General features: G+C 39.6%; 1 protein-coding gene across 1 annotated transcript; it reads left to right on the top strand.

The window, feature by feature from the left end:
• Window positions 1–3097: 3097 nt before the first annotated feature.
• Window positions 3098–23515, top strand: LOC133614473 (flotillin-2). The gene is made up of 11 exons (XM_061972452.1): window positions 3098–3481; window positions 10048–10129; window positions 10207–10297; window positions 15892–16015; window positions 16093–16211; window positions 16268–16381; window positions 16464–16583; window positions 19059–19273; window positions 19334–19517; window positions 22447–22596; window positions 22691–23515. The coding sequence occupies exons 1-11, from the start codon at window positions 3433–3435 to the stop codon at window positions 22727–22729; spliced, it is 1287 nt and encodes a 428-aa protein (XP_061828436.1). The 5' UTR covers window positions 3098–3432; the 3' UTR covers window positions 22730–23515.
• The last annotated feature ends 1363 nt before the right edge of the window (window positions 23516–24878 follow it).

Below are 24878 nucleotides of genomic sequence, written 5' to 3'. Positions count from 1 at the left end.
TGTATACAATTACTTTTTTAATTATTCAATGTTATGCTGGTTTTGCTCAAATCTCTAAAAATAGCTAACATCATACATTTATTTTTTACTTTAACGCTTTGAATTTGTTGTTTTGTTTTTACTTTTTTGCTCATGTCTCTCAATTAAAAATAGAAATAGCTAACATTATATATTTATTTTTAATTTTAACTCTTTGAATTTGTTGTTTTGTTTTTACTGTTTTGCTCATATCTCTCAATTACAAATACGAATAGCTAATATTATACATTTATTTTTCATTTTGACTCTTTAAATTTGTTGTTTTGTTTTCGCCGTTTTTGGCTCATATCTCTCAAGTAAATATAAAAATATCTAACATTATACATTTATTTTTCATTTGAACTCTTTGAATTTGTTTTTTGTTTTTACTGTTTTTGCTCATACCTCTCAATTTAAAATAGAAATAGCTAATATTATACATATATTTTTAATTTTAACTTTTTGAATTTTTTGTTTAGTTTTTACTGTTTTTGGCTCATATCTCAAGTAAAAATAAAAATATCTAACATTATACATTTATTTTTCATTTGAACTCTTTGAATTTGTTGTTTTGTTTTTACTGTTTTGTTTATATCTCTCAATTAAAAATAGAAATAGCTAATATTATACATTCATTTTTCATTTTGACTTTTTAAATTTGTTGTTTTGTTTTCGCTGTTTTTGGCTCATATCTCTCAAGTAAATATAAAAATATCTAACATTATACATTTATTTTTCATTTGAACTCTTTGAATTTGTTTTTTGTTTTTACTGTTTTTGCTCATACCTCTCAATTTAAAATAGAAATAGCTAATATTATACATATATTTTTAATTTTAACTTTTTGAATTTTTTGTTTAGTTTTTACTGTTTTTGGCTCATATCTCAAGTAAAAATAAAAATATCTAACATTATACATTTATTTTTCATTTGAACTCTTTGAATTTGTTGTTTTGTTTTTACTGTTTTGTTTATATCTCTCAATTAAAAATAGAAATAGCTAATATTATACATTCATTTTTCATTTTGACTTTTTAAATTTGTTGTTTTGTTTTCGCTGTTTTTGGCTCATATCTCTCAAGTAAATATAAAAATATCTAACATTATACATTTATTTTTCATTTGAACTCTTTGAATTTGTTTTTTGTTTTTACTGTTTTTGCTCATATCTCTCAATTTAAAATAGAAATAGCTGACATTATACATATATTTTTAATTTTAACTCTTTGAATTTGTTGTTTTGTTTTTACTGTTTTTGCTCATATCTCTCAATTAAAAATAGAAATAGCTAACATTATACATTTATTTTAAATTTTGACTCTTTGAATTTATGGTTTTGTTTTCACTGTTTTTGGCTCATATCTCAAGTTCAAATAAAAATATCTAACATTATACATTTATTTTTTATTTGAACTCTTTGAATTTGTTGTTTTGTTTTTACTGTTTTGGCGCATATCTCTCAATTAAAAATAGAAATAGCTAATATTATACATTTATTTTGAATTTTAACTCTTTGAATTTGTTGTTTTGTTTTTACTGTTTTGCTCATATCTCTCAATTAAAAATAGAAATAGCTAATACTATACATTTATTTTTCATTTTGACTCTTTAAATTTGTTGTTTTGTTTTCGCTGTTTTTGGCTCATATCTCTCAAGTAAATATAAAAATATCTAACATTATACATTTATTTTTCATTTAAACTCTTTGAATTAGTTTTTTTGTTTTTACTGTTTTTGCTCATATCTCTCAATTTAAAATAGAAATAGCTAACATTATACACATATTTTTAATTTTAACTCTTTGAATTTATTGTTTTGTTTTTACTGTTTGTGCTCATATCTCTCAATTAAAAATAGAAATAGCTAACATTATACATTTATTTTTAATTTCAACTCTTTGAATTTGTTGTTTTGTTTTCACAGTTTTTGGCTCATATCTCAAGTAAAAATAAAAATATCTAACATTATACATTTATTTTTCATTTGAACTCTTTGAATTTTTTGTTTTGTTTTTACTGTTTGTGCTCATATCCCTCAATTAAAAATAGAAATGGCTAACAATATACATTTATTTTGAATTTGAACTCTTTGAATTTGTTGTTTTGTTTTTACTGTTTTGGCGCATATCTCTTAATTAAAAATAGAAATAGCTAATATTATACATTTATTTAGAATGTTAACTCTTTGAATTTGTTGTTTTGTTTTTACTGTTTTGGCGCATATCTCTTAATTAAAAATAGAAATAGCTAATATTATACATTTATTTAGAATGTTAACTCTTTGAATTTGTTGTTTTGTTTTTACTGTTTGGCGCATATCTCTCAATTAAAAATAGAAATAGCTAATATACATTTATTTTGAATTTTAACTCTTTGAATTTGTTGTTTTGTTTTTACTGTTTTGCTCATATCTCTCAATTAAAAATAGAAATAGCTAATATTATACATTTATTTTTCATTTTGACTTTTTGAATGCCCATTTGAAGTAATTGTCAGGTTTTTCTTTTATTTTGAAAAATAGTTTTCAAACGAGTTATCATCCATATAGTAATTATTAAAGGGCTGGGGTACTGAGGTACAGATCAGCCCTGAATATACACAAGGTAAGTAATAAAACACATTCTGATGCATTGTTTTATTTTTTTCTGCGCTAGATTCAAAACCATGTAGTTTTTTTTACTGTAATCATGGAACAAAAAAAGTCCCCTTTAACTACTTTTTTTTTTAGCTGCACAGCCTACGTAATCATGAGTTCTCTCATTTCAGGGTTTTATTTTGAAGAAAAATATTGACAAAGATTACTAAACATGACCTTTACACTCTTAACTTCCTGGAACTTTTTTGTCCTGGTGGTACTTAATGGTACTTGTTTCCCAACGCTATATGAATGAATTTGTAAAAAAAAAAGAAAAAAAAAAAAAGTTTAAACTCAATGTATGTATAAAAAAAAACTTATTGGTGAAAAAACTTAATTTGGAGTAACACAATTGTGGGATAAAGTATATCCTAGCCTAAAAGTTATAGCTGTTATGTAAGTGGAACTAAGTTGAGTTGTCACGGGAACCCATTTGAGGGATGCACATGTTTTCAGGAAGTAAACCAGCAGGTAGATTGTACTCGACGGTCTTCGTCTCGTTATTCTGAATAATAATAGAATAGCACAACAAAAGCCAAAACAGAGCAAACAGTTTGTTTTTGTTTTTTTGTTGACGTCCTCCTCTGTCGCTTATATAAAGTTTAAAGAACAAAGTCGCATCGGGGCGACATTAAAACCCACTCTGACGTCAGAGTCAGCGTGACGTCACCGAGTAGGCGTGGTCGTGCTTGGAAATAAAGCCTTCAAAGTAACGGTGCTGCTCGTCGCCTTGACATTTCTGCTTTATTGGATTGGATCTTTACATTCGACGCAGTGGAGATGGGCAACTGTTTGACGGTTGGTCCGAACGAAGCGTTGGTGGTTTCTGGTAGGTGAACGTCACCGTTTTAATCCCATTTTAGAAGCTAGTTTTAGCTGCTAAATGTAAAGAAAGCATCCTCTCTTTCTATGTCATCCCCTCCTATTGGCGAGACAGAAGTGTTGCAAAATCTTCTTTCACATCAATAATTATTATTGCTCATAAATCAAGGTTGCTGCAAACAAACAAGAGATGTAATTACAATGACCGACAGGGGGCAAACGGGCAGAAACGTCCAAACGCTACAAACCCGCGTTGCCAGACGTTCGATAACAATCGCATTTCTACGATAATTTCCCCTTTTGGGCTATCAATACATTAAAAGACTTTGTCAGGCAATTTGAGACCTCAGTGAACACACCTCCAAGCGTCACCTGGCCACTACAACACAACCACAACATTTTTTGATTGATTGAGACTTTTATTAGTAGATTGCACATATTCCGTACATATTCCGTACAATTGACCACAAAATGGTAACAGCCCAATAAGTGTTTCAACTTGTTTAAGTCCTCTTGAATTAGAAGTGGGTTTCCATGCGTCGGTAGTTCTGCCAAAAATTCATCAACTTGACAGCCGCAGCTACAACCATAAACCATACTTGCCAACCCTCCCGGATTTTCCGTGAGACTCCCGAAATTCAGCGCCTCTCCCGAAAACCTCCCGGGACAAATTTTCTCCTGAAAAACTCCCGAAATTCAGGCAGACCTGAGTGACGTGTTGACAACACACAACAACAGTGTCTACCGTAAAGCAGTTCGTCTGCCGTAAACAGCAATGTTGTGACACTTTTAAACAGGACAATACTGCCATCTACTGTACATGCATATGTGACCCACCCATAATGTGTCACATTTTTGTGTTGATTTATTTATTTTATTTTGTGGTTTTAATTCATTTTTGGAGCTGTCATTACACATTTATCAGTATTCACATTGGTCAGTAGGGGGCAGTAGGGCGTTTCTTCCCAATTGAATGCTATCACCTGCAGACCGGAAGTGGCTTGTCATTCTGATGAGCACGACCAGTCTGTGAACAATTGAAACGTCCTGTGTGCTTTTTCCTCCTGTATAACAGGTTAGTTTTGGTGAATCAACTCACTGAATAATATCCATGTGATCTTTATAAGTTTAAGTACACATTCTGATGGTGGAGCCTAACTCTAAAGTGTTTGTGAGTTGTAGTTTGTAAATGAACACTGAAATTCAAGTATTTATTTTATTTATATATATATATATAGCTAGAATTCACTGAAAGTCAAGTATTTCTTATATATATATATATATATATATATCTTAACCACGCCCCCAACCACGCCCCCGCCCCACCCCCGACCACGCCCCCACCCCCACCCCCCACCTCCCGAAATCGGAGGTCTCAAGGTTGGCAAGTATGCCATAAACCGTGTTGTTAGCATTGTTGCCGTTCCACATGGCTCACGCCAAAGTCTCACCAATGTCAGATGTAGGGTTGTACGCTATACCGTACCGTGAATTGATTCACGTGGACCCCGACTTAAAACAAGTTGAAAAACGTATTGGGGTGTTACCATTTAGTGGTCAATTGTACGGAATATAGACCATACTTGCAAACCCTCCCGGATTTTCCGGGAGACTCCCGAAATTCAGCGCCTCTCCCGAAAACCTCCCGGGACATATTTTCTCCCGAAAATCTCCCGAAATTCAGGCGGAGCTGGAGACCAAGCCCCCTCCAGCTCCATGCGGACCTGAGTCCGCTTTCCCACAATATAAACAACGTCTACAGTAAAGCAGTTCGTCTGCCGTAAACAGCAATGTTGTGACACTCTTAAACAGGACAATACTGCCATCTAGTGCATTTGATGAAAGCACTTTTGTGCGTGCCACACAGCAATGCATCATCAGAGAGGGTGTTCAGAATGGTTAGAAAAATAGTGACAGAGAATAGAACAAGGATGGACAATTCAACCCTTAACTCAACAATGAGTAGATGAGTGTTATGTGTGTGTATATGTGTAAATAAATGAACACTGAAATTCAAGTATTTCTTTTATATATATATATATATATATATATATATATATATATATATATATATATATATATATATATATATATATATATATATATATATATATATATATAATAATAAAATAAATATATATAGCTAGAATTCACTGAAAGTCAATTATTTCTTTTATATTTATATATATATATATATATATATATAGACAGTGTATATATATATATATATATATATATATATATGTATATATATATATATATATATGTATGTATATAGCCATCCATCCATTTTCTACCGCTTATTCCCTTCGGGGTCGCGGGGATATATATATATATATATATATATGTGAAATACTTGACTTGGTGAATTCTAGCTGTAAATATACTCCTCCCCTCTTAACCACGCCCGCCCCACCCCCCACCTCCCGAAATTGGAAGTCTCAAGGTTGGCAAGTATGATATAGACTAGACTTCCTTTTTTTTGTCATTCAAATTTGAACTTTACAGCACAGATAAGAACAAAATTTTGTTACATAAGCTCAAGGTAGTGCAAGATAAAAAGAAAAAGAAAATAAGGTGCATATATAAATAGATAATTAAATATATATAAATAATACATAAATATATATATAAAATATATATAAATAAATAGATTACTGTACAGATAAATATATTGCACTTTTTCCACATGCGTCCACGTTTATGGATGTATGTTATATTGTCTTTTTTATTCCAGCGAGTTAATCCATTTTGGGGGGAGTTGAGGGGATAATTTAATTATGATGCGTTCAAGAGTCTTACGGCCTGAGGGAAGAAGCTGTTCCATCTGCTTCGGAGGCTGCGGAACCTCTTTCTAGAGTCCAGCAGTAATATGTACTGTGCTGTGCAATCTACTAATGAAAGTCTCAATCAATCAATCAAACCCGTATTAGTATAGTACCGCGATACTAATGAATCATATTCGCTACTATACAGAATCAGAAATACTTTAATAATCGCCAAGGGGAAATTAATTAAGATTTACAGCACAATCCCGTTCAAGAGCAGACGAACATTACAGGGAGACAGAACAGGATCGCTGACGGGTCTGCCAACTTCCGGCGCCCCTTACAAAAAAGTGAGAAACAGGGAAACGCTAAGCCTGGGCCCCTGGAGAAGAAAGAAGAAAGAAAAAAAAACTCAGCCAAAGCACACGTAAACGTGTGTAACAGGGAAACATCAAAGAACACAAAGGACATTAAAAGAGCAGAGCTGATGCAACCAGCCCTTCTACATACAGCTACAAAAGTAAAAAAAAAAAAAAACTAGAGATGTTCGATAATGGCTTTTTTGCCGATATTCCGATATTGTCCAACTCTTAGTTACCGAATCCGATATCAACCGATACCGATATATACAGTTGTGGAATTAACACATTATTATGCCTAATTTTGTTGTGATGCCCCGCTGGATGCATTAAACAATGTAACAAGGTTTTCCAAAATAAATCAACTCAAGTTATGGAAAAAAATGCCAACATGGCACTGCCATATTTATTATTGAAGTCACAAAGTGCATTATTTTCTTTAACATGCCTCAAAACAGCAGCTTGGAATTTGGGACATGCTCTCCCTTAGAGAGCATGAGGAGGTTGAGGTGGGGGGTGTATATTGTAGCGTCCCGGAAGAGTTAGTGCTGCAAGGGGTTCTGGGTATTTGTTCTGTTGTGTTCATGTTGTGTTACGGTGCGGATGTTCTCCCGAAATGTGTTTGTCATTCTTGTTTGGTGTGGTTTCACAGTGTGGCGCATATTTGTAACAGTATTAAAGTTGTTTATACGGCCACCCTCAGTGTGACCTGTATGGCTGTTGACCAAGTTAACCAAGTAACGGTACCAACATTTTTGTGTACCGTTACACCCCTACAATAAATACATTAGAAAATAAGAGAATAAAAAAACTATTCTGAGTTTAACGTGATCAGTAAAAAGCCTGATTAAAAATGTGTCTTTAACCTTTTTTTTTTTTTTTTTTTTCTTTTTTTTTAAATATCAACAGATTTTGCAGTCCTGAGGCTCTCTAGCAGGCTGTTGTTGATCCCCACAATGTCACAATAGTGAAGAAAAATTGCACTGTAAACTTAGACTTAGACTTCCTTTTATTGTCATTCAAATTTGAACTTTATAGTACAGATAAGGACGACATTTCGTTGCATTAGCTCGTTGTAGTGCAGGATAAAAAAGCAATAAGGTGCAGATATAAATAAATAGATTACTGTACAGATAAATATATTGCACTTTTGCATATGCATCCACGTTTATGGATGCATGTTATATTGTCTTTATATTCCAGCCAGTTAATCCGTTTTTGGGGGGAATTGAGGGGATTATTATGATGCATTCAAGAGTCTTACGGCCTGAGGGAAGAAGCTGTTACAGAACCTGGAGGTTCTGCTACGGAGGCTGCGGAACCTCTTTCTAGAGTCCAGCAGTGAAAACAGTCCTTGGTGGGGGTGGGAGGAGTCTCTGCAGATTTTCTAAGCCCTGGTCAGGCAGCGGCTTTTTTGCGATCTCCTGTATAGGAGGAAGAGGAGTCCTGATGATCTTTTCCGCCATCCTCACCACTCTATAGAGAGACTTCCAGTCTGAGGGCACTGCAGGCTCCAGTCCAGACAAAACAAATCAGGCTTAATTTAACACTTAATCTAGGCCAGAAATATGTAGAATATGCTTAATTTTTGAAAAAAAAAATCTGCGGCGCGGTGAAGCCGTGGGCATGTTTTACTGTAGCGGAGGATCTCGAGCGATGGAAAAAAGGATGTTTCCCATACATCCATTTATTCATGGCGGACTGCCACAAATAAGTATGGCGTTCCTTTAATTTGACTCACAAACACATTATAACGGGACTGTCTGTGTAGCTTGTCCTTTGTCGGAGGCAGATATTTACATATATCCGAATTTAAGTGTTACTTCTTTTAATTCATAGTCATATTTGTAAACAGCTCGTGTTTTTCCATTTGTTCTCTTTCTGTTTGTCTGCAAGTAAACTGTGTGTGTTAACCTTGAAGCTTTGGAATGTTAGAGAGAGAGATAATGGACATTTGTTTTGGCTAGAGCAGGGGTCGGCAACCCGCGGCTCCGGAGCCGCATGCGGCTCTTTGATCACTCTGATGCGGCTCAGCTGCATACTTGTCGACCCTCCCAATTTTCCCGGGAGATTTCCGGATTTCAGTGCTTCTCGCAGAAAACTTCCGGGACTAATATTCTCCGATTTTCACCCTAATAATAATAATAAGGGCGTGCCATGATGGTACAGCATTCAGCACCTTCTACAATATGTACAGCACCCTCAACAATATGTACAAACAGCGCGCCAGCCCAGCCTTTTGTTGTATGCATCTTCTACTTGCACATGTAAGTAACAGCAAGGCATACTTGGTCAACAGCCACACAGGTTACACTGACGGTGGCCATATAAAACAACTTTAACATTTTTACTAATAATGCGCCACACTTTGAACCAAAACCAAACAAGAATGACGAACACATTTCGGGAGAACATCTGCACCTTAACACAACATAAACACAACAGTACAAATACCCAGAATCCCATGCAGCACTGACTCTTCCGGGCTACATTGTACACCCCTGTTTGGTAGCAGGGGTGTATAATTTAGCCCGGAAGTGTCAGGGCTGCATGGGATTCTGGGTATTTATTTGTTCTGTTGTGTTTATGTTGTGTTACGGTGCAGATGTTCTCCCGAAATGTGTTTGTCTTTCTTGTTTGATGTGGGTTCACAGTGTGGCGCATATTAGTAAGTGTGTTAAAGTTTATACCGCCACCGTTAGTGTAATCTGTGTGGTTGTTGACCAATTATGGCTTGTTGTCATTTACGTGAGCAAGCAGAAGTCCCATTTCACGTGTGGTTGGGCCGGCACGCTGGATATAGTGGGCGCTAAATGCTGTATCATCACGGCACGTTCGAGAGAATAGTTGCCCAGAATTTCGTAGTATGCTGGAAAAACCGGGAGGTCACCAAGTATGACGCTGTCAAGCGTCTAAACTCGAGACCCTTGGCACATACATGACACAAAGCAAAAAAAAACTTTGAATGCAGTGTCATTTCATTTTAAATTTCAAAAGATTTTTGTGGCTCCCATTGATTTATTTGATTTGTGAAACTGGTCAAAATGGCTCTTTGACTGGTAAAGGTTGCCGACCCCTGGGCTAGAGAGACATGACTGCCAGGGACTTAAGAGGGGAGAGGGTTTTTCGGGGGGCAGACCATCTTGGCGGCGCGCTAGAATGTTCTATGCTGGACTGGTCTCAATGTATATATATATATATGCAAAGCTTTGCAAATATATTACAAAATACCTATTCTGTCTCTGGTGGTTTTTCAACTCAGCTTTAAGTGTCGTAAAGAGCTTGGGAGCGACTTGTGACTTGAATTCCCTGGGAGGAACAACTGGTCCAAAACGCAACACCTTCCACTCCCATACAGCAGATGGCGTCGCACCAGACAGATACATTGTAGTCCTGTGGGAAATACAACTGTTGACAGTTTCACTTGTTTTGTTTTTTCCCCTCAGGCGGCTGTTCTGGGTCCGATGTGAAGTCCTACGTGGTGGGGGGGTGGTCCTGGGCTTGGTGGCTCCTGTCGGACGCCCAAAGGTGATGTCCCTAATTAAGTTTGTCCTCCCAGGTGACAAAACGAGACTTTTGACAGAGGTCGCCTTTGTGCTGTGCAGGATCACTCTGGAGATCATGACCCTGCAGCCTCGCTGCGAGGACGTGGAGACGGCAGAGGGCGTGGCCATCACCGTCACGGGCGTGGCTCAGGTAAAGACATCTGAAATGTCATTTTCAACCGATCAAAGACCAAAATGTTGAGCTCGTTTGGGACGCAATTGCCATTTTTTTAAAAAGGCTTTCTGCCACTTATTCCTCCTTTAAGATGAATGGGGGTTTCTTCAAAGGATAAAGGCCCCTCCTAAAGGAAACATTTATTTCAACGTTGTTGGTTGGTTACACTCAGCCCCACCCAAAGGGGAAATTTGGTGATGCTTGTGTAATTGGTCAACTCTTCACCAATGACAATCGGTTATAATGCTTTTAAAACGGGCAACTTAGTAGGCTGCTTTAAGGTCATTCCACAGCTAATGGAGGTCATTGGCAGGGCAGCTCATTAAGGTGGCCATCTTGGGTGGGGACAACATGCCTGAATGGTAGCCATCTTGGGTGGGGGCCACATTTCCATTAAAGGCATTGTAGGTAGTTTATACAGGATATATGCAAGATGGCATTGCCTTTTTTCTGTTTACACACACACATACTAACTTAAAGAGGAACATTATCATACCTGCCAACTACTCCGGTTTTCCCGTAATTACTACGGTTTTCATCAACCTATTCCGGGTTACGGTTGCAGTGATAAAAAATACGGTTTTTCATTAATTAAAAAAAATTAATTTTTTTAAATGCGCGAGGCCATTTATAGCACCGCTGCCAAGCACGAGGCACCTGTTGCCATTGTTTCCAAACGAGCGAACGATCATGGAATCAGCCGGAGAAAAATCGCAAACGAGTCTTAAACCGAAAAGAAAACTGCAGTCATTCCGTGAAGAATATTCAAAAGCCTATCCGGGAATAATTATCCGTTCCAAAAAGGGTGAAAACTACGCGAATTGCACCTTGTGCAGACAAGATTTTTCGATCGGACACGGAGGAATTAGCGATGTAAAAGACCACGTTGGGACAAAAGAACACAAGTCTAATGCCGTTGCTAGCGATACAAGTGGAAAACTTTCAACGTTTTTCGGATTTTAGCCACAAAAAGGTAATGACACCAATGTTATCTATTGGAATTGTTTAGTACTGTTATACTGTTAAAAGTGTTTATACTATTTATGCTTTCAAGTCCAAGTTGAAGAAATCTTGTTAAATGTTGACAGCATAACTACCAAAATACAGAAGTATGTCCTTAATATTTTTGCAGTGCTATTTCTGTTGAAAAGTTAAAATGATTACATTAGAGATGTGATGTGCCACTTTTCAAGTGTCTGATGGCTTAAATTAATTTTCATAAATTTTTCATATTTTGAATTCTTTTGAAAGGCTTACAAAAAAACTACATTTGAATTGTAATTCCATGCTATTGACAGGACTATTAATTTTAATGAAGTTAGCTTACCATGTTTACAGTATGATAATTGTGATAGAAATGTGAATTTTAGGCACAGAATATTTTTTACAATTGAACAAGGCAGTAGATTATACAAGCTTGGACAGAAAGTTAATGACACCAATTTTTTTTTAATGGAATTGTTTAGTACTGTTTTACCATTTGTTTACTGTAAAAAGTGTTTATACTGTTTATACTTTCAATTAACAAATTGAAGTCTTGTGAAAGGTTGACAGGATAACTGGCATTAACTGTCAAAATAATTTCAAACTATTGAAGTTAGCTTACAGAATAAACATGTCAATCAACCCATATGATTTTTGCTGTAATATTTTTGTTTTGAAAAGTCACTGTGACTGATAGAAAAGTGATGGTTTTAGCAACATTTTAACCTGTCTGAATGCTAATAATCATTTTGTGTCGGGGGGGCGAAGCCTGAACCCCCCACCAGGACTTTGTCCTGGACCTACCGTGGCCTGCGGCCCCTGGACCCTGGCTACTAGGTTTTTCTGATTTCAAAAGTTGGCAGGTATGCATTATCACCAGACCTATGTAAGCGTCAATATATACCTTGATGTTGCAGAAAAAAGACCATATATTTTTTTAACCGATTTTCCGAACTCTAAATGGGTGAATTTTGGCGAATTAAACACCTTTCTATTATTCGCTCTCGGAGAAGCAATCCGCCATTTTCTCACGTTCGTCGGTGTGTTGTCGGAGGGTGTAACAACACGAACAGGGACGGATTCAAGTTGCACCAGTGGCCCAAAGATGCGAAAGTGGCAAGAAATTGGACGGAATTTGTTCAAAATGCGAGGCTGTGGGGAAAGCCGACGAAATGGTCAGTCGTTTGTTCCGCACACTTTACCGACGAAAGCTATGCTACGACAGAGATGGCAAGAATGTGTGGATATCCTGCGACACTCAAAGCAGATGCTGACATCAACTCCAAAACTGGACAGATCAGCTTTCAGGAAAAGAGAGCGGATGAGGGTATGTCTACAGAATATATTAATTGATGAAAACTTTATTCATTACTCGTGGTTTTAATTTAATTATTATACATAAACTGTTTACCAATAATTTAGCTTAAAAACATTTATTTTTTTCAATCATTCCAGTACATTCGGGTAGTCTTGTGTAATGCAGTATTTTGTGTCTATTTAGGTATGGTTAACCTGAGTGCTGAAATCGTGGAAAAATATATGTTCTTAGCGCGCCTGAAATGGGCTGTCTGCACTCTCAAAGTGCATGTTGTTGCCAAATGTATTTCATATGCTGTAAACCTAGTTCATAGTTGTTAGTTTCCTTTAATGCCAAACAAACACATACCAATCGTTGGTTAGAAGGCGATCGCCGAATTCGTCCTCGATTTCTCCCGTGTCGCTGGCTGTCGTGTCGTTTTCGTGGGTTTCGCTTGCATACGGTTCAAACCGATATGGCTCAATAGCTTCCGTTTCTTCTTCAATTTCGTTTTCGCTACCTGCCTCCACACTACAACCATCCGTTTCAATACATGCGTAATCTGTTGAATCGCTTAAGCCGCTGAAATCCGAGTTAATGTCGCTATAGCTTGCTGTTCTATGCGCCATGTTTCTTTGTGTTGGCATCACTATGTGACGTCACAGGAAAATGGACGGGTGTATATAACGATGGTTAAAATCAGGCACTTTGAAGCTTTTTTTAGGGATATTGCGTGATGGGTAAAATTTTGAAAAAAACTTCGAAAAAATAAAATAAGCCACTGGGAACTGATTTTTAATGGTTTTAACCCTTCTGAAATTGTGATAATGTTCCCCTTTAACTTGCAGCCGTACACATCAGCATGCCGGCATGCAAACCTTTTCCCCCTAATTTTGTCACATTACACCAAAAAAGCAAGTACCAAGTTATATGACTGAGGTGTACGGCGGCAAAATTGGCCAAAAAAACGTTAGCAAGCCAACGTTATCATGCTAACATTCTAACAGTTAGCTTATGTCAAGTACAAAGTTAAATGACTCTAGGTTAAACTGTTGCCAAATGTGACTTTTTTTTTTTAGCAAATTTTGTAATTGTTTACCCCAGAGTCATTTAAACTTGGTACTTGACATATACCAGAATGCTAACATTAGCATGCTAACTTTTTTGGCAAATTTTGTAACAGTTTATACATCAGAGTCATATAACTTGGTACTTGACATATGCTAACTGTAAAAATGCTAATGTTTTTTTTAACCAATTCTGCCGCTGGAAACCTGGCTAACTTTATTTAGCCAATTTTTGTCAAGTTATATAACTTAGTACGTGACACATGCTAATGTTAACATGCTAAATTGTTTAGCAAATGTTGTAATTGTTTACCCCAGAGTCATTTTAGTGAGTACTTGACCTATGCCAGCATGCTAACATTAACATGGTAACTGTGATTGTGCTGAAAATTGTAATTTCCCCTCGGGGATTGATAAAGTATTTCTGATTCTGATGTTTCCATCACAGTTAGCATGTTAATGTTAGCATGCTGGCATATGTCAAGTACTCAAGTTATATGACTCTAGGGCAGGGGTCGGCAACCCGCAGCTCCGTAGCCGCATGCGGCTCTTTGATCACCCTGATGCGGCTCAGCTGCAAAGTTGCCAACCCTCACGATTTTTCCGGGAGACTCCCCCAAATTTCAGTGCCCCCCGAAAATCTCCCGGGGCAACCATTCTCTGATTTTCACCCGGACAACAATATTGAGGGCGTGCCGTGATGGCACTGCCTTAAGCGTATTCTACTACCTGTCGTCGCGTCCGCTTTTACACCATACTAACTGCGTGGCGGCAAGTCACATGTTGTATGCGGCTACTGCATACACACGTAAGTGACTGCAAGGCATACTTGGTCAACAGCCATACAGGTTACACTGAGGGTGGCGATATAAACAACTTTAACCATTTATCATTTATAACACTGTTACAAATATGTGCCACACTGTGAACCCACACCAAACAAGAATGACAAACACATTTCGGGAGAACATCCGCACCGTAACACAACATAAACACAACAGAACAAATACCCAGAATCCCTTGCAGCCCAAACTCTTCGGGGCTACAATATAACCCCGCCCACCAACATCGCACACGCCTCACAGATTAGAGTTTACAATCCTGTGTGAAGATAAAGGTGACGTCATACAGCCCTGATGTGGTTCAGGAGCAGAAATCACATTGACCAAGTATGATAAATATTTAAATTTCCTATAATTTTGCATATATTCACATTTTTTAATTGTTCAGTGAAATAGACATTTTATTATTCAGGTTGGCAGCTGACTGCACGGCGCCCATAAAAAGATGACGGCACAGAGAGAGAGGACAGCATTTTTGGTTCTCTGCCAGTGGATAATTTAAGTTTGGCGTTTTATTTTTTCATTACTAAAAGGAGGACGTAAATAGACATTAAGTATTTTACTTAACCTTCAACCCGACGTCTTTTTCTGAGTTAAAAACGTTTTGTTGCATGCAGAAATTTTATTTCATTTTCTCTGCAGTTGATTTCATAAATGTAACCCATAATAGTTTGTTTATACATAGCACAAAGCAAAAAAAAAACTTTATATGCAGTGTTATTTCATTTTAAATTTCAAAAGAGTTTTGTGGCTCCCATTGTTTTCTTTAATTTGTGAAACGGGTCAAAATGGCTCTTTGAGTGGTAAAGGTTGCCGACCCCTGCTCTAGGGTAAACAATTAATACATTTGCTAAACAATTTAGCATGTTAACGTTATATATTGTAGCGTCCCGGAAGAGTTAGTGCTGCAAGGGGTTCTGGGTATTTGTTCTGTTGTGTTTATGTTGTGTTACGGTGCGGATGTTCTCCCGAAATGTGTTTGTCATTCTTGTTTGGTGTGGGTTCACAGTGTGGCGCATATTTGTAACAGTGTTAAAGTTGTTTATACGGCCACCCTCAGTGTGACCTGTATGGCTGTTGACCAAGTATGCTTTGCATTCACTTGTGTGTGTGTGTAAAGCCGTAGAGATTATATGATTGGGCCGGCACGCAAAGGCAGTGCCTTTAAGGTTTATTGGCGCTCTGTACTTCTCACTACGTCCGTGTACACAGCGGCGTTTTAAAAAGTCATACATTTGACTTTTTGAAACCGATACCGATAATTTCCGATATCACATTTTAAAGCATTTATCCACATCTCTAGTTAAGATGCCTTTTGAAGAAACGAAAATGTGACGTGACACATTCCGCTTGTGTTTCCTGTCCATGGGCGTGCACCAGGTGAAGGTGATGACTGAGCAGGACTTGCTGGCGCTGGCGTGCGAGCAGTTCCTCGGCAAGTCGGTGATGGAGATCAAAGCTGTGATCCTGCAGACCTTAGAAGGACACCTGCGCTCCATTCTAGGTCCTGACGCTGGTCGTTATTAAGAAAAAGCATTTCAAGTCAAGTCATTGACGTATGTATGCACTCCGGTCCTGCAGGAACGCTGACGGTGGAGCAGATCTACCAGGACCGAGACCAGTTTGCTAAACTGGTGCGTGAGGTGGCGGCGCCCGACGTGGGTCGGATGGGCATCGAGATCCTCAGCTTCACCATCAAGGTAGGAAAGCGTGCATCATTGTGAGCCAGGAGGCGCTCACCGCGTTGGACTTGCAGGACGTTTACGACAAACTGGACTACCTGAGCTCTCTGGGAAAGACTCAGACTGCCGCCGTCCAGAGAGACGCGGACATCGGCGTAGCGGAGGCGGAGCGGGATGCCGGTATACGGGTAATGAGGCTGTGGCGTGCACAAAGGGATGGTTTATGGTCGGTGCCAATCAGGCGTCTCAACGCCGTGTTCCGCCTCTCAGGAAGCCGAATGCAAGAAGGAGATGTTGGACGTCAAATTCCAGGCCGACACCAAAATGGCCGACTCCAAGCGAGAACTGGAACTGCAGAAGGCGTCCTTCAACCAGGAAGTGAACACCAAGGTAGCCGCCACGTGTGTCCTCAGATTTCTTTGGCGCAATTATTTTGACTCGGGGGGCACATTTAGAGAAACAAATGTGTCTGGGGGAATTTTAGGAACACTAATGCAAAACCTCACAATAATGTCTGATTGAATGCTAAAAATGTTATGACAGACCGCCTTAAAAAACATAATGACATTTTACTTTTTTCTATGCATGATAAAACACTGAATATTGACAAAATATGAACGTCACACCCCCTTTCGATCGACATATTTTACAATCAAGTGAAACGCAACAAAAATGCAACAAACAGTGAAATATGAACGCGAAGGGTACAAAATAAATATATCTGATACATCACCAAGCTTTAGAACTTTGTTGTGAAAATCTCCTTCCGCGTCTGTGGAAACGCTCCCCACCCACACTGCTTGGTGCCTCGTCTGAGCTGCTGTGACGTAGATTACCATAGTAACTAATTAGATGACCATAGTAACCATACTTGCCAACCTTGAGACCTCCAATTTCGGGGGGTGTGGGGGTGGGAGGGGTGGGGGGGGGGGGGCGTGGTTGGGGGTGTGGTTAAGAGGGGAGGAGTATATTGACAGCTAGAATTCACCAAGTCAAGTATTTCATTATTTATATATATATATATTAGAGATGCGCGGATAGGCAATTATTTCATCCGCAACCGCATCACAAAAGTCGTCAACCATCCGCATCCACCCGAACTAACATTTAATCAAAACCGCACCCGCCCGTTGTTATATATCTAATATAGACGATGCAAGGCATTAGTAAGGTTATAAAGCTTTTGCCTGTTAAAGAAAGGAGACTGATCCAATGGAGCAGAGACATTCAATGCGTGCCACGATGTCACGGCCCAGACGCCGTACACCAGTGCGCAATCATCTGGGAGCCGCGCTGAGCGCACCTCCAAGCACGCTCGCGCCACTCAAACTGCTGCAGGCAGCTGCGTTCACACATGCATCTGTAAGCCTTGTTTTAACATCCTGTGGCACTCTTCTGGGATCACGGCGGACGAAACTGCTCATGCTCAGGGTGTTTGTGGAGGTTCGGGGTTTTGCACAAATGTGATGCACCATGTTAGATGTCCCGGTTTTGTGACTGTCGTAGACATAAACAGCGTCGCAGCTCTTGCAAATCACGTAGCCAGCATTACTATCATCCTGATTTACAACCTCATAAAAACGAGTCCACGCTGAACTTTTCTGGCCTTTTTTTCCCCTGGTCTTTAGTATTCCCTTTTTTAGTTTGTCGCGTACCACGTTTGCTGCCGGCGTTGCCATCTCTTTTTTTTTTCTTCTGTTGTGGCATATGCTGCAGGTGCCTGCTCGTTTTTCGTATGTGGGTAACAACATTTAACTATGTATATATATTTCCGAATTGGTTTAACTGCCACCCGCCTGAATCTATTTAAAATCTAATTTTTTTTTATTTCAACTGCCCGACCCGACCCGACCCGCGGATAAAATCTAATTTTTTTTAATTTCAACCGCCCGACCCGCGGATAATCCGCGGACTCCGCGGTTGTGTCCGCAATCCGCGCATCTCTAATATATATATATCCTGAAAATATGCAAACAAAACTGTGTTTAGATAATTGATACTTCAAACTTGCATAAATAAATATTAAGGAATATAACATAACTTGGCTTCTGACAGCTTCAAAATGTAATGAATAAAATGTTAAAGTTGTTGATAAACAAGCAATTATTTTAATAATTAAATATGGTCATTTTAAATGAATTATTATGATAATTTAAAATTAATTATTTCAAATATGTTTATTTTAATGTATAATTCTATGGCTGAGTGTAATAAGGAGTCAGAAAAAATACAAATAAAAATATAATTAATTTTGATGTTTTTAGCAAAATATAGTAAAAATTTTTATTTTATTTTTTAATTAATATATATATTTATTTTTAGGTAAGATAAACATAATAATACAATTAATCTGTAGTCTGGATGATTTAGTGCTTGTCACCCTGTTGTCCTCCCGTCATGAAAAAAGGCTGTCCTCACTCAGGTCGCATGGAGCTGGAGGGGGCGTGGCCTCCAGCTCCGGCTGAAAATCGGGAGATTTTCGGGAGAATATTTGTCCCGGGAGGTTTTCGGGAGAGGCGCTGAATTTCAGGAGTCTCCCGGAAAATTCGGGAGGGTTGGCAAGTATGATAGTAACTAATTAGATGACCATAGTAACTAATTAATTACCATAGTAACTAGTATATAATCCATAAGCGCAGATTCCAACCATTGAAACACTTAGTATAGTTGAAGACTTACGGTTAGAAAACATGACTGCACATCATAATGACAGCTACACTTTCCATCTTAAACATCTAAAAGAATTATTTGGGAATGTCCTGCGGGCCAGATTGAAAAGCTTAACGGGCTGCATGTGTCCCCCGGGCCTTAATTTGACTAGGTCTGGTTTAGAGCAAAAGACGAAGTGTGAGCGTGTGTTTCCAGAAAGCCGAGGCGCAGCTGGCCTACGAGCTGCAGGCGGCCAAGGAGCAGCAGAAGATCCGCCTGGAGCAGATCCAGATTGAGGTTGTGCAGAGGAAGAAGCAGATCGCCGTGGAGGAGAAGGAGATCCAGCGCACTGACAGGGAGCTCATCGCCACCATCAAGCGGCCTGCCGAGGCCGAGGCTTTCAAGATGCAGCAGCTGGCCGAAGGACACAAGTGAGCGAAGAAGACGCCGCTTTTCGCCGCCTCCTTTTAACACTTTGGCCTTTTTGTCAGGACAAAGCGGGTGCTCATCGCCCAGGCCGAGGCGGAAAAGATCAGGAGGATCGGCGAGGCCGAGGCGACCTCCATCGAAGCTGTGGGCAAGGCCGAGGCCGAGAAGATGAGACTCAAAGCTGAGGCCTACCAACAGTACGGCGAGGCCGCCAAGACTGCGCTGGTCCTCGAAGCCCTGCCTATGGTAACGCCCCCTTCTCTGACCACGCCCCTAAAACATCACACTCGTGAGTGCGCAAGAGTGTCGTTTACTGCGTTAATGGAAACACAACCTTGATGGGGGGGTGCAGGTTGAAGACAGGAATTGGGTCACAGGTGTTACGATGAACACAGGAAGTGCATAACTGGTGTTACGATGAAGACAGAAAGTGCGTCACAGATGTTATAATGAAGACATGAAGTGGGTCACAGGTGTTAAGATAAAGACAGGAATTCACAAGTGTTACAACGAAGTCAAGAAGTGGGTAACAAGTGTTATGATGAAGACAGGAAATTGGTCATGGGTGTTACGATGAAGACAGGAAGTGGGTAACAGGTGTTATGATGAAAACCGGAAGTAGGTCATGGGTGTTATGATGAAAACCGGAAGTAGGTTAAGGGTGAAGACAGGAAGTGGGTAACAGGTGTTACGATGAAGACAGGCAGTAGATCATGGGTATTACGATGAAGACAGGAAGTGGGTAACAGGTGTTATGATGAAGACAGGAAGTTGGTCACAGGTGTTACGATGAAGACAGGAAGTAGGTCAAGGGTGTTACGATGAAGCCAGAAGTGGGTAACAAGTGTTATGATGAAGACAAGAAGTTGGTTAAAGGTGTTACAATGAAGACAGGAAGTTGGTCACAGATGTTACGATGAAGACAGAAGTGGGTAACAAGTGTTATGATGAAGACAGGAAGTTGGTCAAAGGTGTTGCGATGAAGACAGGAAGTGGGTAACAGGTGTTATGATGAAGACAAGAAGTTGGTCACGGGTGTTACGATGAAGACAGGAAGTAGGTCAAGGGTGTTACGATGAAGACAGAAGTGGGTAACAAGTGTTACGATGAAGACAGGAAGTTGGTCAAAGGTGTTGCGATGAAGACAGGAAGTGGGTAACAGGTGTTACGATGAAGACAGGAAGTAGATCATGGGTATTACGATGAAGACAGAAATGGGTAACAGGTGTTATGATGAAGACAGGAAGTGGGTAACAGGTGTTACGATGAAGACAGGAAGTTGGTCACGGGTGTTACAATGAAGACAGGAAGTAGGTCAAGGGTGTTACGATGAAGGCAGGAAGTAGATCATGGGTATTACGATGAAGACAGAAATGGGTAACAGGTGTTACGATGAAGACAGGAAGTGGGTAACAGGTGTTATGATGAAGACAGGAAGTTGGTCACGGGTGTTACAATGAAGACGGGTGTTACGATGAAGACAGAAGTGGGTAACACGTATTATGATGAAGACAGGAAGTTGGTCAAAGGTGTTGCGATGAAGACAGGAAGTGGGTAACAGGTGTTACAATGAAGACAGGATCTAGGTCATGGGTGTTACAATGAAGACAGGAAGTAGGTCAAGGGTGTTACGATGAAGACAGAAGTGGGTAACAAGTGTTATGATGAAGACAGGAAGTTGGTCAAAGGTGTTGCGATGAAGACAGGAAGTGGGTAACAGGTGTTACAATGAAGACAGGAAGTTGGTCACAGATGTTACGATGAAGACAGTAAGTGGGCAACAGGTGTTACAATGAAGACAGGAAGTTGGTCACAGATGTTACGATGAAGATAGTAAGTGAGTAACAGGTGTTACAATGAAGACAGGAAGTTGGTCACAGATGTTACGATGAAGACAGAAGTGGGTAACAAGTGTTATGATGAAGACAGGAAGTTGGTCACAGATGTTACAATGAAGACAGGAAGTGGGTAACAGGTGTTACAATGAAGACAGGAAGTTGGTCACAGATGTAACGATGAAGACAGGAAGTAGGTCAAGGGTGTTACGATGAAGACAGGAAGTGGGTAACAGGTGTTACAATGAAGACAGGAAGTGGGTAACAGGTGTTATGATGAAGACAGGAAGTTGGTCACGGGTGTTACAATGAAGACAGGAAGTAGGTCAAGGGTGTTACGATGAAGACAGAAGTGGGTAACAAGTGTTATGATGAAGACAGGAAGTTGGTCACAGATGTTACGATGAAGACAGGAAGTGGGTGACAGGTGTTACAATGAAGACAGGAAGTTGGTCACAGATGTTACGATGAAGACAGAAGTGGGTAACAAGTGTTATGATGAAGACAGGAAGTTGGTCAAAGGTGTTGCGATGAAGACAGGAAGTGGGTAACAGGTGTTACAATGAAGACAGGAAGTTGGTCACAGATGTTACGATGAAGACAGAAGTGGGTAACAGGTGTAACGATGAAGACAGGAAGTAGGTCAAGGGTGTTACGATGAAGACAGAAGTGGGTAACAGGTGTTACAATGAAGACAGGAAGTTGGTCAAAGGTGTTGCGATGAAGACAGGAAGTGGGTAACAGGTGTTACAATGAAGACAGGAAGTGGGTAACAGGTGTTATGATGAAGACAGGAAGTTGGTCACGGGTGTTACAATGAAGACAGGAAGTAGGTCAAGGGTGTTACGATGAAGACAGAAGTGGGTAACAAGTGTTATGATGGAGACAGGAAGTTGGTCAAAGGTGTTGCGATGAAGACAGGAAGTGGGTAACAGGTGTTACAATGAAGACAGGAAGTTGGTCACAGATGTTACGATGAAGACAGTAAGTGAGTAACAGGTGTTACGATGAAGACAGGAAGTTGGTGAAAGGTGTTACAATGAAGACAGGAAGTTGGTCACAGATGTTACGATGAAGACAGTAAGTGGGTAACAGGTGTTACGATGAAGACAGGAAGTTGGTCAAAGGTGTTACGATGAAGACAGGAAGTTGGTAACAAGTGTTACAATGAAGACAGGAAGTTGGTCAAAGGTGTTACAATGAAGACAGGAAGTTGGTGAAAGGTGTTACGATGAAGACAGGAAGTGAGTAACAGGTGTCACAATGAAGACAGGAAGTTGGTCACGGGTGTTCTGATGAAGACAGGAAGTGTAACGTCTGGCCTGGTTGTGTCACTGCAGATTGCATCTAAAGTGGCGGCACCCTTGGCCAGGACCAACGAGATTGTGATCCTGAGCGGGGACGGCGGACGCATAACGGGCGAGGTGAATCGCCTTCTGGCTGAACTTCCTGTGTCTGTCAACGCTCTGACTGGCGTGGACTTGACAAAGGTAGGAAGTGTGCAGCGTTGCGTGAAAGAAACGCCAATGGGGTGAGGGGGTGACTTGCGAGCGACGCTCACGCCGGTCTGTGTGGTATTTCCAGATCCCGCTGCTACAGAAGATGACTAAGGCCTCAGCCTGAGAAGTGGTCCACTTGAAGAACTTTGGTGCCTTACTGGATCCAGGAGCTGGACGTCTGCATGCTCTCTTGTCTGTGATCTTGGGAGGGAGGAGGGTGGTCAGCATTCCCACGTGGTCCTTGGTTCATTTGGGACTCGACACAGGTGCTCCAAGCTCCATCACTTTGTACTCCATCTTTGTGTTCTGATGCTGTCTTTGCATGTTTCGTAACGCTGGGCAACAACAATCATCTCTTTTATCAAGTCAGCTGTACAAAAATCTATTTGAGCCTGTTTTATTCCGTGATGTTGCTGTTTGGGAACATCAACACGTGACATATTTTTATTTGACAAACTACTGAGGACTGTTAATATCCTTTTACTATATTTATTTGTACAGACTCACTGAAATTTGTTCTTTGCAAACCTGGAACTTAAAATGCGTCCCAACTGAGCTCCTCGTTGTGTGTGTGAAGATCCCGATAGGAAAATGGTGGCACGTCGCTTGCGGTGCGATTGTTGCCCGCAGGAAGCCAGGAGACTACAACAGGATGTGGATGTCATCAGTTTCCCTGTCGACGTCACACGGTCTACCTCAAACGTTCCCAGGACTGTCATTCTTTATCTGACATCATCTGATGCTTTTTAGCTTTGCAGTAGGGTGGGAGATACCACACATCTTGATATCAGTACGATCCCAAGTAGATACAGTATTGCCAATACTGATATTGTTTACTAATTATAGGATTTTGCCTTTAATTTGCTGATCATGATTATAATCTGAATAAAACGAGACAAGACAAACAAAACGGTCGTTTCAGCAAACTTACTTGTGAACGAATTACCGTATTCTTGGGAGTTTTAAGTCGCACCGGCCGAAAATGCATAATAAAGAAGGAAAAAACATACCGATTTGCTGATCATGATTATAATATGAATAAAACAAGACAAGACAAACAAAACGGTCGTTTCAACAAACTTACTTGTGAACGAACTACCGTATTTTTGGGAGTTTTAAGTCGCACCGGCCGAAAATGCATAATAAAGAAGGGAAAAAACATACCGCATTTTTCGGAGTATAAGTCGCACCGGCCGAAAATGCATAATAAAGAAGGAAAAAAACATATAAGTTGCACTGGAGCCCGGCCAAACTATGAAAAAAAACTGCGACTTATAGTCCGAAAAATACGGTATATAAATCGCACTGGAGTATAAGTCGCATTTTTTGGGGAAATGTATTTGATAAAAGCCAACACCAAGAATAGACATTTGAAAGGCAATTTAAAATAAATAAAGAATAGTGAACAACAGGCTGAATAAGTGTACGTTATATGAGGCATAAATAACCAACTGGTATGTTAACGTAACATATTATGGTAAGAGTCATTCAAATAACTATAATCAATCAATCAATCAACCTTTATTTATATAGCCCTAAATCACAAGTGTCTCAAAGGGCTGCACAAGCCACAACGACATCCTCGGTACAAAGCCCACATACGGGCAAGGAAAACTCACCCCAGTGGGACGTCGATGTGAATGACTATGAGAAACCTTGGAGAGGACCGCATATGTGGGTAACCCCCCCCCCTCTAGGGGAGACCGAAAGCAATGGATGTCGAGTGGGTCTGACATAATATTGTGAGAGTCCAGTCCATAGTGGATCCAACATAATAGTAAGAGTCCAGTCCATAGTGGGGCCAGCAGGACACCATCCCGAGCGGAGACGGGTCAGCAGTGTAGAGATGTTCCCAGCCGATGCACAGGCGAGCGGTCCACCCCGGGTCCCGACTCTGGACAGCCAGCACTTCATAACATATAGAACATGCTATACGTTTACCAAACAATCTGTCACTCCTAATCGCTAAATCCCATGAAATCTTATACGTCTAGTCTCTTACGTGAATGAGATAAATAATATTATTTAATATTTTACGCTAATGTGTTAATAATTTCACACATAAGTCGCTCCTGAGTATAAGTCGCACCCCCGGCCAAACTATGAAAAAAACTGCGACTTATAGTCCGAAAAATACGGTAAATGTATGGAGGTTCATTTGTGTCTTCATTACAAAATATTATTGGGACACTGAAATGTATGCCACAACATTTTTTGCGTTTAAATGATGTGAACTGAATTTATTGACATGAAATTATGCTGACAATTTCACT

The sequence above is a fragment of the Nerophis lumbriciformis genome, linkage group LG17 (assembly GCF_033978685.3).
Source record: "Nerophis lumbriciformis linkage group LG17, RoL_Nlum_v2.1, whole genome shotgun sequence".
NCBI lineage: Eukaryota > Metazoa > Chordata > Actinopteri > Syngnathiformes > Syngnathidae > Nerophis > Nerophis lumbriciformis.
Note: the sequence above shows the minus strand (reverse complement) of the source record. Positions and strands in the feature narration are given on the sequence as shown.